Source organism: Somniosus microcephalus, chromosome 2 (genome assembly GCF_052327205.1).
Source record: "Somniosus microcephalus isolate GS21.2 chromosome 2, FLI_Smic_1.0, whole genome shotgun sequence".
Taxonomy (NCBI): domain Eukaryota; kingdom Metazoa; phylum Chordata; class Chondrichthyes; order Squaliformes; family Somniosidae; genus Somniosus; species Somniosus microcephalus.
The window spans coordinates 322,906,063-322,922,467 of NC_140988.1; the positions used below are offsets into that span (position 1 = coordinate 322,906,063).

Sequence of the window (16,405 nt, forward strand, 5' to 3'; positions counted from 1 at the left end):
CCATTTTGTATCAATAACATTGTCACCATTTTCTATATCGAAATTTTTTTTGCTATAGGAGCAATCAAGTAAGATAATCAGTAGCAGACATTTGTTAATCCTGCCAGGCACCTGCTCGAGAGCTGATGAATCATCCCAGTAAATAGGGTATTAAAAAAATCATATAGTGCAGGGATCATCTTCCAAACTAACTCTCTCCTATCTCATTTTTCAGGCAATGCTACTGCTGCAGTACCATTTCAGAAGATACTCCAGCAGTTGGCCGAGCTACACTTTTGTGTACAAATACAGAAACAGAAACCTAATAGTGTTGAAAAGAAAAAAACTTTCTTTTAAAGTTGTGACTGGTACAAAATGTGTTAAACACACAACCTGCTGCCTTTTTCATATGGGTGAAAAACTCCTGAAATTTAACACATCTATTAGACCATCTATCAGCATGACTTCTTGGAAACAATACAAAACTATTGATGATGTTTTAAAAAAAATATATAACTACGAATGCAACTTCTCTGTAAAAGCTATTTCTTAGTTAATTTCTCTTGTCATGTAAAGAATACTTGCATCTAAGTACTTTGAGGTGGCTCTTCTGTCACAAGGTATAGACACAATTGCCTAGATTTTCCAATTTAGCACCGACACTAACCCATTTAAAGTAAGGTGAGGATTAGGATAGTCAACGACACCATTCAAATGAATTAAACACTCAGATATCTTACTCTTATATGGTTATAAAATATCAGAATCCTACATTACAGTCTCATAACACTCCCAAACTTATGCTTTATTCTACATGTACTACATTCACTCCAGTGATAACTGATATCTACACTGTGCAAATTTAGTAATACCAGAAGTCATATTTTTATGGGGAAATGTCCATTATTTGATAAGCTGCATCATTCCACTTTGTCTGTATTCCAGAAACAAATAATTTAAATTCCCACTCGCCCAACTGCCAAGCACCAACACAGCAGCTGTACTGTAAATGCAGTCTAAGCCCAGGTGTAGGGCCCAAGCTGGACGAGGGAGTCTCACCACTTTACTTCGGTTTCCAGCCAGGCTTTAACTCAGAGGTTTAGCATTATGTGAAAGCTAAACTTGTAGTGCAAATGTACCCAGAGTCCACTCACCGACAAACTGATGGGAAACATTCTTGAAGTCCCTTTTTCTTGACCAAGGATCCTTCTAGGCAATACATGATGATGTCCATAACCTGGAATAGTAAATAAGGATATCACTGGTTCAACAATAAAAATAAACTCTTCAGATATATTATTATTTTTCTTTTCCAAGAGTCCATTAGCTCTTCAAATGTGTATTTTCATATTCTCTCCACCTTCTACAAGGCTCAAAACAGAAATGTGATGGAATTTGCCTAGATGGGTGCAGCCACAATAACAATTAAGAGGTTTCACACCATCCAGGACAGCGCAGTTCACTTGATTGGTGTCCATCACTAGACTCAATATCTAGCCCCTCCATCACAGGCGCACTGCAGTTGCCATATGCACGATTTATAGGATGCACTGCACCACCTCCATCCCCAGTGACCACCGAGAAGAAAAGCAGTGATGTCGTTGGAACACCATCAGTTCCAAGTTTCCCTCCAAGTTACACACCATCCTGATTTGTACAAAATATTGCTGGTCCTTAATAAATTTTCAGTGATTGAACAAGTAAAATTCTATTTTTATTACATGGAATAGAATGTTAACTGAGGTCTGGGGACATTGAGGGTTGGTACAATGTCTGGGAGTATTGGGGATGGAGAGGGAGATGGGTTCAGGAGACTGCTTCAGCCAGTCCCTGGGCATTAGACATCCTGGCCATCCCCAAGTTCTTGAGCCTTGATCCAAAACCAAGTTTTATGTGTGAAACATCTGTCACTATATCTACTGCCAGCATTGGTTCACGTTTAAATGTTCCATACTTAAATATAGTACTTAGAGTGCCTTCCCTGTTTAAAACTGACTTGAGATTAATGCCCTGGGATCTTGCAGGGCATGTTGAGGAACAGGTCAGGTGGCATACCAGCTGAGTAAAGGCTAGCAGCACACAGGGGAGAGGAGTTCTGACATCTAGGAGCAGGTCACACACACTAGCACACTCTCATATGCTCTCTCCCACACACACATACCAGCCATTATTGATCAGAAAAATTCTAAAATTTTTCTCAATGTTTTGCCTCAGGTTCAGTGTATTCATTGACTGAAAAGGATCTATCCTCAGTCTCTCCTCTTCAACATGTACATACTGCCACTTGGCAACATTATCCACAAGCAATGATTAGCTTCTATATGTATACAAATCACACTCGGCTCTACCTCTCCACCAACGCCACTCTTGGCCCCTCCACGGACATGGATCCAAAATAATTGGCACCTTCGGAGTCCTGTTCAACCCTGAGTTGAGCTGTAGCTCCCATAACATCTCCATCATTAAGACTGAATAGTTTCGTCTCGCCTCCCCTCTATTCCTGAAACTCTTAAACATGTCTTTGTCATCTCCAAACTCAACTATCCAACTCTGTCCTTGCTGGTCTCCTAATCTCCACCCTCTGAAAACTCCTTGTCCAATATTCTGTTGCAGAAGTTCTGCTCACCCATCAGCCATGTCCTTGTTGACCTACATCGCTCCTCCTCTCCCAATGCCTCCAATTTAAAATCCTCATCTTTATCTTCCACACCCTATGTCTGGCACCTCCTCCAGCCCTATTTCCCCCAAACACTTGTTTCTCTGACTCTGGCTTCTTGTGCATCCCTTCTTAAACCTCCCTGCCTCTCTACTTCTCTTTAAGAAACATTCTCAAAACTTGTCTCTTTGCCCAAAGTTTAGGTCACCTATCCCAATCTCTCTCTTCTTGGCTCAGCGTCTGTGGAATGCCTTCAAATGCTATTTATATTAAAGGTGCTATGTAAATACAAGTTCTTGCTGAGAAAAAAAGTGTGTCACCAGTGTGTTTTGGAATCATTTAGAAGAAAAGAAAATGAGAAATTCTGTCACAGGACAAACAGCCAGTCAATCTGCAGTACGAAAATCCTAATGTAGACTGGAAAAATATGCACACCACATAGGGTCAGACTGCACAAAGTGATAACTGTGGTTCAAAACATAAACCAAGCTCAGGCGTTCATATAAAAACATTAATGAAATAACTGAAACACACAAAAGACAACTTTATAGGTATGTTTAATCATATTACTGGGAAATATGTAATACAGTAATCCAATGTTTTTATTAAGGTCAAAACTTATTTTGGCTAACTAAACATCAATCCCTTCTCCAGATCCCAGACTATCATGACCAATACCACAGGATATCTGCTAGTTTGAAAAAATTAAATACAAAGCAATTCCTCCTCCACCCTTTCGGTTTGGTGCTAGAGCTGCGTACGTGCCTTTTTTATTTATATACAAAGATACAAGACATTAATAAACTTGTAGAATGGGCATGTAACTGGTAAATTAAATTCAATATAGATAAGCGTGAGGTGGTGCCTTTTGTTAGGAAGAATAAGGGGTCATAGAGTCATAACGGCACAGAAGGAGGCCATTCGGCCCATCGAGTTGGTGCCGGCTCTCTGCAGAGCAATCGAGTCAGTCCCATTCCCCCGCTCTATCCCCGTAGCCCTGCAAGTGTATTTCCCTCAAGTGCCTATCCAGTCTCCCCTTGAAAGTATGGAGTGTGTCTGCTTCCACCACTTCCATCAGCAGTGAGTTCCAGGTCCTCACCACGCGCTGCGTAAAAACGTTTTTCCTCACGTCCCCCCTGTATCTCTTGCCCAAAACCTTAAATCTGTGTCCCCTAGTCCTTGTACCATCCATCAACTAGTGGGAACAGCCTTTCCCCGTCTAGCCTATCCAAACCCGTCATAATCTTGTACACCTCTATCAAACCAGCCCTCAACCTCCTTTGCTCTAATGAAAACAAATCCAGCTTTTCCAACCTGTCCTTGTAGCTAAGATCCCCCATCCCCGGAACCATTCTGGTAAATCTCCTCTGCACCCTCGCAAGGGCCTTCACATCCTTCCTAAAGTGTGGTGACCAGAACTGGATGCAATACTCCAGCTGTAGCCTAACCAGCGTTTTATAAAGGTTCAGCATAACTTCTCTACTTTTGTACTCAATACCTCTATTTATGAAGCCCAAGATCCCATATGCATTGCTAGCCACTCTCTCAATATGTCCTGTCAGCTTCAGGGACCTATGCACATTAACTCCCAGGTCTCTCTGTCCCTGCACGCTCTTTAAAACTGTGCCATTAAGTGTATATTGCCTCTCCCTGTTCCTTCTGCCAAAATGCATCACCTCACACTTCTCTGTATTAAATTCCATCTGCCACTTGTCAGCCCATTCTGCTAGCCTTTCTATGTCCTGCTGCAGTCGATTGGTATCCTCCTCACTGTTTGCCATGCCCCCAAATTTGGTGTCATCGGCAAATTTAGAAATTCTACTCTATATTCCAATATCGAGGTCATATCAAAAAAAGCAGTGGCCCCAGCACTGACCCTTGGGGAACACCACTGTCTATCATCCTCCAGCCTGAAAAACAGCCATTTACCACAACTTGCTGTTTTCTGTCCTTAAGCCAATTCCTTATCCAAGCTGCCACTGACCCACCTATTCCATGGGCCTCAATTTTGTTTCGATGTGGTACTTTGTCAAATGCCTTCCTAAAATCCATGTAGACAACATTCATTGCATTCCCTTCATCGATCCTCCCTGTTACTGATTAGTCAAACATGATCTGCCTTTCACAAATCCGTGGTGTCTCTCCTTAATTAGCTTAAACCTCTCCAAATGCCTGTTAATTTTTTCCTTGATTATTGTTTCTAAAACTTTACCCACCACCGATGTTAAACTGACCAGCCTGTAGGATTATCTTTACACCCTTTCTTGAACAATGATGTCACATTTGCCACTTTCCAATCCTCAGGCACCTCCCCTGCAACTAGGGAAGATTGGAAAATTATGGCAAGCCCTTCCGCTATCTCCTTCCCCCAATTCCCTTAGCAATCTGGGATGCCAGCCATCTGGACCAGGCGACTTATCTACTCTAAGCATACCCAGCCTTTCTAGTACATCCTGCCCATCAATTTTCACCCCTTCCATTGCTTCTACCTTTTCCATTTCTACCGATATTTTGTCAGCATCCACCTCCTGAGTAAACACCGATACAAAGTACTCATTGAGTATTCTAGCCTTGCCCTGCGCCTCTAAGCATATAACACCTTCTTTGTCGCTAATAGGCCCCACCCCGCCTCTTACTACCCGCTTATTGTTTACATGCTGGTAGAAAATTTTTGGGTTCCCTTTTATGTTATCCGCCATTCTACTCTCATATTCTCTCTTTGCCAATCTTATTTTCATCTTCATTTTCCCTCTCAACTTATTGTATTTGGTCTGGTTCTCCCTTGAAGAATTCACCTGACATGCATCATACACCCTCTTTTTTTGTTTCATCATCTTCTCTATCTCGCTTGTCATCCAAGGAGCCCTTGCTTTGGTTCCCTTACCCTTCCCTCTTGTTGGAATGTACCTAGCCTGTACTTGGAACATCTCCACCTTAAAGATCACCCATTGTTCCATTACAGCTTCTCCTGTCAGTCTTTGGTTCCATTTTACCCTGGCTAGATCCTTTCGCATCCGATTGAAGTTAGCCCTATTCCAGTTTAGAAGTTCCACTCTAGATTGTTCCTTGTTCCTCTCCATTGCTAATCTAAATCTTATGATACGATGATCACTCGTGCCCAAGTGTTCTCCCACAGACACTTAGTCGACCTGGCCCACCTCATTCCCCAGCACAAGATCCAGCAATGCCTCCTTCCTAGTTGGGCCAAGAACATACTGGTCAAGGAAATTCTCCTGAACACATTTCAGAAATTCCTCCCCCTCCTTTCCCTTTACCCTAGCATTATCCCAATCGATATTTGGGTAATTAAAGTCCCCCAATATCACCACTCTATAGCTCTTGCATATCTCTGCGATTTCCCTGCAGATTTGCTCCTCTACCTCCCAAGGAGGCCACATACTACTTGGATAATAAGAGTCTAAATGGGGTAGAGGAGCAAAGGGATCTAGGGGTATAGATACACAAATCACAAAGTTGTGACACAGGTTAAAAAGGCCATAAAAAATGTAAACCAAGCACTGGGATTCATTTCTAGAGGGATATATTTGAAAAGCAGAGAATTTATGTTAAACTTGTATGGAACCTTGGTTAGACCACACTTGGAGTACTGTACACAGTTGTGGTCTCCATATTATAAAAAGGATATAGAGGCACTGGAAAAGGTGCAAAAAAGATTCACAAAGCTGATACCAGAAGTGAGAGGATATACTTATCAGGAAAGGCTGAACAGGCTGGGGCACGTTTCTCTGGAAAAGAAAGCTGAGGGATGACCTGACAGAGGTCTTTAAGATTATGAAAGAGTTTGATATGGTAGATGTAGAGAAAATGTTTCCACTTGTGGGGGAGACCAGAACTAAAGATCAGAAATATAAGATAGTTACTAATAAATCCAATAGGGAATTCAAGAGAAACTTTACTCAGAGTGGTAAGAATGTGGAACTTGCTACCACATGAGGTGAATAGCATAGATGCATTTAAGGAAACACTCGATAAACACATGAGGGTGAAAGGAATTGAAGGTTATGCTGAGAGGGTTAGATGAAGGGGGGGTGGGAGGAGGCTCGTATGGAGCATAAATGCTGACATAGACCAGTTGGGCCAAATGGCCTGTTTCTGTACTGTAGACTTTATGTAACTCTATGTATACGGACCACAGCATAGCTTGCGTAATTTATTTTGCTAGGCTCCATGTTTGTTAAAGGTAAGATAAAGAGATAGATGCAGTCGTGAGCTGACTCCAGTAGGAAAATAGTGCTGCGTGATGAGGGTGGAAATCCAGAAATTCAGCTTCCCCGATGCTTTACATCCTCTTACATGAGGAAAAAGGTTTCTCGTGTTCAAGTGAGCAGAAATAAAATGAGTTGATGAAATATCAGGACTTTTTTAAAAAGGTTATAGTAGGGTAGTAGTTATGATACTGTACCAGCTCAGAGATCCAATGTTTCAATCCCACAAAGCAAGTTGTGAAATTGAATTTTAAAAATCTGGTAATTTGTGGGCTAGTTCCAGAAAATGACCAGGAAATCTGTGGATTGTCATGAAAAACCAGTGTTCACTATTGTGATTCAGGATGGGGAAAATGCCATCCTTACCCGATACGGCCTACATGTGACTCCAGTTCCAAACTCTTAATGGCAATAAATACTGCCTTCCCAGAGTTACCCACATCCCAAGCACATAAAACATAGAAATTTCAGGAGTGCTTTAACACCCACCTAGCTTAACAACAACTTGTATTTATATAGCGCCTTTAACATAGTAAAACGTCCCAAGGCACTTCACAGGAGCGTTATCAAACAAAATTTGACACCGAGCCACATGAGGAGATATTAGGGCAGGTGACCAAAAGCTTGGTCAAAGAGGTAGGTTTTAAGGAGCGTCTTAAGGAGGAAAGAGAGGTAGAGAGGCGGAGAGGTTTAGGGGGAGAATTCCAGAGCTTAGGGCCTAGGTAGCTGCAGGTAGGTCAACCAATGGTGGAGCGATTAAAATTGGGGATGCTCGGGAGGCCAGAATTAGAGGAGCACAGATAACTTGGAGGGTTGTAGGGCTGGAGGAGGTTACAGAGACAGGGAGGGGCGAGGCAATGGAGGGATTTGAAAACAAGGATGAGAATTTTAAAATCGAGGTGTTGCTTAACTGGGAGCCAATGTAGGTCAGTGAGCACTGGGGTGATGGGTGAACGTGACTTGGTGTGAGTTAGGGCACGGACAGCAGAGTTTTGGATGACCTCAAATTTACGGTGTGTGGAAGATGGGAGGCCGGCCAGGAGGACGTTGGAATAGTCAAGTCTAGAGGTAACAAAGGCATGGATGAGGGTTTCAGCAGCAGATGAGCTGAGGCAGGGGCGGAGTCAGACGATGTTACGGAGGTGGAAATAGGTGGTCTTAGTGATGGCGCAGGTATGTGGTTGGAAGCTCATCTCAGGGTCAAACATGACACCAACGTTGCAAACAGTCTGATTCAGCCTCAGACAGTTGCCAGGGAGAAAGATGGAGTTGGTGGCTAGGGAACGGAGTTTGTGGCAGGGATTGAAGACAATGGCTTCGGTCTTCCCAATATTTAGTTGGAGGAAATTTCTGCTCATCCAGTACTGGACGTCAGACAAGCAGTTGGGCCATTTAGAGATAGTGGAGGGGTCAACAGAGGTGATGGTGAGGTAGAGTTGGGTGTTGTCAGTGTACATGTGGAAACTGATGCTGTATTTTTCAGATGATGTCGCCGAGGGGCAGCATGTAGATGAGAAATAGGAGGGGGCCAAGGATAGATCTTTGGGGGACACCAGAGGTAATGGAGCAGGAAGAGAAGCTATTGCAGGTGATTCACTGGCTATGACGGAATAGATAAGAATGGAAACAGGTGAATGCAGTCCCACCCAGCTGGACGACAGTGGAATACACAAAATACAAAATGGAAAGTAATTTGGTTATTTACATCAGAACTAAACTGAGGGGAGGTATTGTTATTGGGGATTGTAATATCAATATAAATTCAGAGTGGTACAGCATTTTACATCCAGAAGAAATTACAATCAATGACCAATTATCATTAAGCATTTTTTCAAAAATTTGCTGTATCCCATTGGAGAAAATGCATGATTTTTTTTTTTAACATTATTAAAATCAACGTGATCATTTTGGTCACTGAAGTACCTTCCCCAAATCGGCTACAAGCAAAAAGAATCCAGTGGACCAGTAGTAAACAGGAATATAAAGCCTACTTATGCTTAGGCATCTGGACTAAAATGTTACTGAGGGAGAATGCCCCCTTTCTCACACAAATAAAAACTCCTAAGACAAAGGGATGCCTAGCTTAATCTCTTCTCCTTAGGTTAAGGACACATTGCACTGCTGATCGGATGGTTGCTGCCGATAAGTCTGTGATTGAGGTCAGCCTATCCCCCTGTCTGAAGGAACACTGTGACACAAGATCAAATTAAATCAAAAGAATGAATTTAAAAAAGCACTCAGGAAGGAAACGTATGTAAGAACGTAAGAAATTTTAGGAAAAGGAATAGGCCATGAAGCCCAACAGGTTTGCCCTTTTTCTTAATAGATCACTCTCACCCACTCATGGCATCACTCAATTCCTTTTTCTCACCAAAAGTGCAACTACTTGCATCGTGAACACATTTATATTGTCCGATTCACTTGATAGCTTATCGTATTACCCTTGTAAATAGCTCCGATCAAACATCCTAGTTTCTCCACTTACCTCTACTAGAAGATCTACTACATCTGTGGGCATCTTTTCGATCAGTATTTCAATGACTCGCAGAATTTCACTCTTTGCACGAGCCAAGGTGCTGGTGTGCACATTTGGCTGGGACTGCGTATTGGCTGCCATAGCTGTGTGTCTGTGGACCTACAAAAGAATCACATCAAATATAATCAAAGGTTTAGAATGAAGAGCGGATCTTTCCTGGATGATTTATAGTAAAACGATTATTCACCAAAGAATATATGTTTCACCATATCCTGGCATAAAAGATTATTCCCCTGAAATAAATGTAGTCATATTGATTTTTTTTTAAAGAACCATAAGCATTAATCTACGTAGAATGATGAAACATTTTTATGAAAAATGTGTTGAAAACTATCAAAGGGAAAACCCATGCTTTTAAACAAATGTAAGCTATAGGAGCTCAATACTTCAAACATTCTGTGCAGACTCAAATATCTCAAGCACAGATCGGTCTGCACAGAGCAGGATTAAAACAGAGTGCACTTAAACAGAGTGTTTTATTTGGGAATTTGGAAAGGAGTGGGAATTCGGAGAAGAGGAGGAAGGAGTTGCTGCTTTCTGCCTACACTACTTGTATTGTTGTGTGTTACAGGTAGATATTTAATTTCAGTACCCATAACTTAATCTAGATCAAGTAAGTAGTCAAGACTACTAAACTAAGTTACCTAATTACCAAATTTAATTAAATAAAACAAGGTCATGTAGGGATGGCAGTGCAGGTGGTGTGCTGCAACTGCAGTATGTGGGAGTTTGTGGAGAGCATTATGATCCCAGACAACCATGTTTGCAGTAAGTGCCTGCATCTTGAGGAACTTCAGCTCAGAGTTTTTGAACTGGAGTCTGAGGTGCAGACATTGCAGGGCATCAAGGAAGGGAAGAGTTACCTGAACACTTTGATCCGGGAGGCAGTCACACCCCTTAGGTTAGGTAGTGATACAGGTCTGGTTAGGGACAGGACGGTATGACTGCAACTCAGGCAGGTAAGGGGACCCCAGGTGCAGTGCTGGAGGAACCTCAGCCTTTGCCCTTGTCCAACAGGTATGAAGTTCTTGCTGCCTGTGTGGATGAGGGAAAAGCCTGCAGGATGGATGAGCAAGCTGACCATGGCATCATGGTGCAGGAGGCCATTCAAGTGGGAATGTAGTTGTGGAAGTGGACAGTATAGTCAGGGGGATAGATACTGTTCTCTGCAGCCGTGACCAAGAGTTATGAAGGTTGTGTTGCCTGCCCGGTGCCAGGGTTAAAGACATCTCCTCGCAGCTGGAGGAGAACTTGGAGTGGGAGGGGGTGGACCCAGTTGTCATGGTCCACGTAGGAACCAAAAAACATAGGTAGAACTGGGAATGAAGTTCTGCTGAGGGAGTTTGAGGAGCTAGGATCCAAATTGAAAAGCAGAACCTCAAAGGTAATAATCTCTGGCTTATGACCTGAGCCACACGCAAATTGGCATAGGGACAAACAGATTAGAGGTTTAAATGCATGGCTCAAAGTGTGGTGTGGTAGGAAGAGGTTTCAGTTCATGGGGCACAGGCCCCAGTACTGGGGAAAGAGGAAGCTGTTCCCTTGGGACGGAGTCCACTTAAACCAGGCTAGGACCAGTGTCCTGGCAAACTGAATAACTAGGGCAGAAGAGAGGGCTTTAAACTAATGAAGGGGAGGTAGGAGGATTTAGGAAAGAGTAAATTTAAAAGCAGCGAGAGAAATGTCAAGGCTCTAGAGCAGAGCAGAATTTTGGGTAAAAATAAGCAGAGTGGGTCAGGAAGGGACAGAGAGAGTAACAAAGATCTTGGCCCAGAAATTCGGGTCTCCATGGGTGAGTATGCACAGGGTACTCACCCGTAAGCCCAATGGAAGTGCCGGTTTCGTGCATGCACTGCGCATGCGCGGGAAACCGGTACTTCCGTTCCCTTAAAGGAAGGGGTTCAGCGGTCGAGCGCGTGCGCTGGAGAGGCAGCGCGTGCGCATGGAAGGGTTCTCCGGGAGGGTAAGTCTCCAGGAGTTACACATGTAAAAAGCAGGCGTAAGGCCTACTTTTAACAAGGTAAGTGGTGAATTAATTAAAATTAAAACATTTTTTCCACAGGTTTATTATTTTTAAATACTTTAAAGGTAAGTTTATTTTTAGCCCCATTAGAAAATGTAATTAATTTTTTCAAAAATTTAAATTATTGTTTAAAAGTTATTTTATGTAATTTATAGTTATTTTAAAAATGTGATTAAAAAATTTTTTTTTGTTGAAGTTTTAGTGATGTTTTGGGGCTTATAGTATTTATAGTTTTGACAGCTCTTCCTGTCAATTTTATGAATGGGCATTTCCATGCTACCATTGGCTCTCCATGGCCCACGTGATCCCAGGGTGCGCATCGAACTAACTGCGCCCCTGGGATATACAAGCAGTTGGAGGAGGCCCAGGATCAGAATCCCATGCGGGCCCACAGCTCAACGGCTGGAGCGCTAGGTAAGTGCAGGTCGGAGGCTTGCACCCGCGGGAAGCCTCCGACCCGAATTTCTGGGCCAATAAGGCATCAGTGACTAAGGTGACATCAGAGAAAAATAGAAATAATTCAAAGCTAAAGGAACTATATCTGAATGCGCGAAGCATTCGCAACAAAATAGATTAATTAATAGCGCAGACAGAAATTAGTAGGTTTGATCTAATATCCATTATGGAGATGTGGTTGCAATGTGGCCAAGGTGGTGAACTAAATATTCCAGGATACTTAACTTTAGAAGAGATAGGCAAAATGGAAAAGGAGAAGGGGTAGCCCTGATAAGAAAGGATGGGATAAAGACAGTAGAGAGAAAGGATCTTAGCTCCGAATATCAAGAAGTATAATCAGTTTGGGTGGAGCTAAGAAACAGCAAGGGGCAGAAAACATTGGTGGGAGTTGTTTATAGGCCCCCAAACAGTAGTTGTAATGTAGGGTAGAGTATAAATCAGGAAATTAGAGGCGCATGTAACAAGGGTAATACAGTAATTATGGGGGACTTTAATCTACATATAGACAAACCAAATTTGCAGTAATAGTGTGGAGGACAAATTCATGGAATGTATGCAAGATAGTTTTCTAGATCAGTATGTTGAGGAACCAACTAGGGAACAGGCTATTTTAGATCTAGTATTGTGCAACGAGAAAGGGTTAATTAATAACCTTGTAGTAAAGGTGCCTTTAGGGAAGAGTTACCATAATATGATAGAATTTTATATTGAGTTTGAAAGCGATTTAATTAAATCTGAAACTAGGGTCTTAAATCTAAACAAAGCAAACTACGGAGGTATGAGGGGCAAGTTGGCTAAGGTAGATTGGGAAACTACATTAAAAGGTATGACGGTAGATAAGCAATGGCTAACATTTAAAGAATTAATACATAATTTACAACAAATATTCACAAAAACCCCACAGGAAAAGTGGTCCAACCATGGCTAACAAGAGAAGTTAGAGCTAGTATTAGATCAAAGGAAGAGGCTTATAATGTTGCCAAAAAGAGTATTAAGCCTGAGGATTAGAGTTAGAGTTTTTTGAGGTTGTAACGAGCAGATAAGGGGGAACCAGTGGATGTGGTGTATTTGGATTTTCAGAAGGTATTCCATAAGGTGCCACACAAGAGGTTATTAAACAAAATTAGGGCTCATGGGATTGGGGGTAATATACTAGCATGGATTGAGGATTGGGTATCAGATAGGACACAGAGAGTAGGAATAAACGGGTCATTTTCGGGTTGGCAGGCTGAAACTAGTGGGGTACCACAAGGATCAGTGCTTGGGCCTCAGTTATTCACAATCTATATCAATGATTTGGATGAGGGGACCAAATGTAATATATCCAAGTTTGCTGATGATACAAAGCTGGGTGGGAATGTAAGTTGTGAGGAGGATGCAAAGAGGCTTCAAGAGGATGTAGACAAGCTATGTGAGTGGGCAAGAACATGGCAAATGGAATATAAAGTGGAGAAATGTGAAGTTATCCACTTTGGTAGGAAAAATAGAAAAGCAGCGTATTTTTTAAATGCTGAGAGATTGGGAAATGTTGGTGTTCAGAGGGACCTGGGTATCCTTGTACACGAATCACTGAAAGTTAACATGCAGGTACAGCAAGCAATTAGGAAAGCAAATGGTATGTTGGCCTTTATTACAAGAGGATTTGAGCGTAAGTGTAAAGACATCTTACTGCAATTATATAGAGCCCTGGTGAGACCACACCTGGAGTATTGTGTACAGTTTTGGTCTCCTTACCTAAGGAAGGATATACTTGCCATAGAGGGAGTGCAACAAAGGTTCACCAGACTGATTCCTGGGATGGGGGATTGTCCTATGAGGAGAGATTGAGTAGACTAGGCCTATATTCTCTAGAGTTTAAAAGAATGAGAGGTGATCTGATTGAAACATACAAAATTCTTACAGGGCTTGACAGGGTAGATCCCCCTGGCTGGGGAGTCTAGAACCAGGAGTCACAGTCTCAGAATAAGGGGTCGGCCATTTAGGACTGAGATGAGGAGAAATTTCTTCACTCAGAGAGTGGTGAATCTTTGGAATTCTCTACTCCAGAGGGCTGTGGAAGTTCAATCATTGAGTATATTCAAGACAGAGAGCGATAGATTTTTGGATATTAAGGGAATCAAGGGATATGGGGCCAGTGCAGGAAAGTGGAGTTGAGGTAGAAGATCAGCCATTATCTTATTGAATGGCAGAGCAGGCTCGAGGGGCCAAATGGCCTACTCCTGCTGTTTCTTATATTCTTATGATGTACAATTGTGCACTACAATATAAAATCTTCAATATTACAATATAGTTAAAGCAGGCTTTAGAAAAATTGAGAGATTTAGCGCAATACTTATTCAAAAGAAAACTCAATTTTTGATTGTAATCTTTTTATTCTGGAAGGGGAAAAACCATTGGAACAACTCTTCCAATGAAATTCAGAAAAACACAACTTCAATACAGTGGCCCTGAATTTGCAGTCCGCGGCATAGCTATGGAGTACGCCGCTGACCTCTGAACGGAATCCGCACTTACTTGCTGTGAACCCCTCCTTCGAGAAGCTGCATTGTTTTGCTGCCGAGTTGCGTGCAGCGTAGTAGCCCATGGATCCCAGGAGCGCACCGTTGTGCGTACCTAGGATCACGTGGAGTGGTACTCCTCTCACTAGCCAATCAGGAAACATAGAAAGCCCCATGTATTATTATGCAGTTACAACTTGTAAATTAAATGGTGTGATACTAATTGTATTTATTTGACAAGTACAGCACTTGGCTTTAAAAAGCACAGGGAATACTTTGGAGAAAGTACAGTTATTTACTGGAAGACTCTGCAAGATTAAAAAAAAGATTAAAATGATCTCATCCCTCAAACTGAGTCTTTACAGCTGCCTGGTAGGTTCTTTTACGTGTTCGTTTTTAATTATTATACAATTTTCTCATTTCCCCCCTCTCCTTACGCTGCGCAAACAGGCTCTTGCGCCTGTTTGCACCAGCCGTAAAAAATTCCAGCATAATTGATGTGCAGTAGGTGGGCAATTAGCCCAACTTTTCGCTAGCACATCATTTGAATGAGGACTTGAAAGTCGCAGCGGATCATCTGTCTATTCGGAACTTGACAGATCACAAGTTCGGGATTTTGCAGTCAATTTCAAAGGCGGTATGATGGCGTACTCAGAGTACGCCGTCATACCGACCGCAAATTCAGGGCCGAAGTTTCTTTTAAAATACAGCCCTGATAAAAGTTGGAATCCTGCGGTTTTCTTAAAATCATATCACTAATAAGTGCCTAAACCTGAAACATTTCAAATAAGTTGCTTGAATCATAAACACATGTAGTAATAACAAAATTGTGACATTGTAGGTATTACATAAAGATGATCACCCCAGAAGATGCAAGTGAATTTGTTATGCAGAGGCTTAGATGTTCAGAAAGACAGTATAGGGAAGAGAGGAGAAAGGTCTTTTTGGTTCAAGATAATTTAGAGATTATAGGAGCTGATTTGATAATATAGAGGTAAGATACAAAATAAAATAGTCTGGCTTTAGATAACAAGCAGATAACAAGCTGACAAGAGTTAATAATCATTGACGGCTGTCCCTTCAGCTGCTTAGGCCTTAAATTCTGGAATTCACTCCCTAAACCTCTCTGCCTGTCTACCTCTCAACCATCTTTAAGACGCTCCTTCAAACCTTTGACCAAGCCCTGTCCTAATAACTCCTTATGTGACTCGTGTCAAATTTTGTTCGATAACGCTCTTGTGAAGCGCCTTGGGATGTTTTACTATGTTAAAGGCGCTATATAAATATAAGTTGTTATAGGTCCCTCTGTAAAATTAAAACATTTTGGCCCAGGAATTTGTCTTGGGCGGTGACGCTAAGCGGGCGGTACCGGATCGGCCGTCCATTATACACAGCGCCTGATATTCAGTTCTATTGCAGTCATTGCAACTGAATATCAAGTGCTGCGAATAACGGGCGGCCGATCCCATACCGCCCGTTTTGCGGCACCGCCCAAGACAAATTTCTAGGCCATTAAATAGGAAGGGTCTGTAATAATGGGCAAACAATCACCCCAAGGTATACCCAGTATGTCTAAATGGGACTGAGGCAGCAAAACCAGAGCTACACATGGGTTTAGGCCACATTCCAGGACTTGAGCACAGTGCAGTACTGAGAGAGTGCTGTACTGTTAAACGGTACCATCTTTAAAAGAGCCCACAACACTATTCGAACATGAGCAGGGGAGTTCTCCTGGTGCCTTGGCTAATGTTTATTCCTCAACCAACATCACTAAAATTATTTAATTGGTCATTTATCTTATTGCCACTTGTAGGGCCTTGCTATGCACAACTTGGCTGCTGTGTTTCCCTAAGTGACAGCAATGACTGTGCACCAGAAAACACAGGACTGAACATCAGGCCAAAGAAGGTGGTGTTGGCTAAGAAAAAAGATTTTTGACTGGGGGGCGTGGGGGGTGGGAGGTCAGCATTTGAACCTCTGTTGTTTCTGATCTAAATGAATGAACTGATATCAAACCCAAATGTTAGCACG

The 16,405-nt window shown here is 42.2% G+C and overlaps 1 protein-coding gene across 4 annotated transcripts in view; it reads right to left on the reverse strand.

Moving 5' to 3' along the window:
* The window catches only part of wdr7 (WD repeat domain 7), an 836,682-nt gene that overhangs the window by 158,545 nt on the left and 661,732 nt on the right, over positions 1-16,405 (reverse strand). For all 4 annotated transcript variants that reach the window (XM_085974490.1, XM_085974481.1, XM_085974472.1 and 1 more), the window contains 2 exons: positions 9,347-9,496; positions 1,134-1,216 (listed from right to left, as the gene is read on the reverse strand). In XM_085974490.1, coding sequence (XP_085830616.1) covers positions 1,134-1,216; positions 9,347-9,496 — 233 coding nt within the window. The remainder of the gene's footprint in view (positions 1-1,133; positions 1,217-9,346; positions 9,497-16,405) is intronic.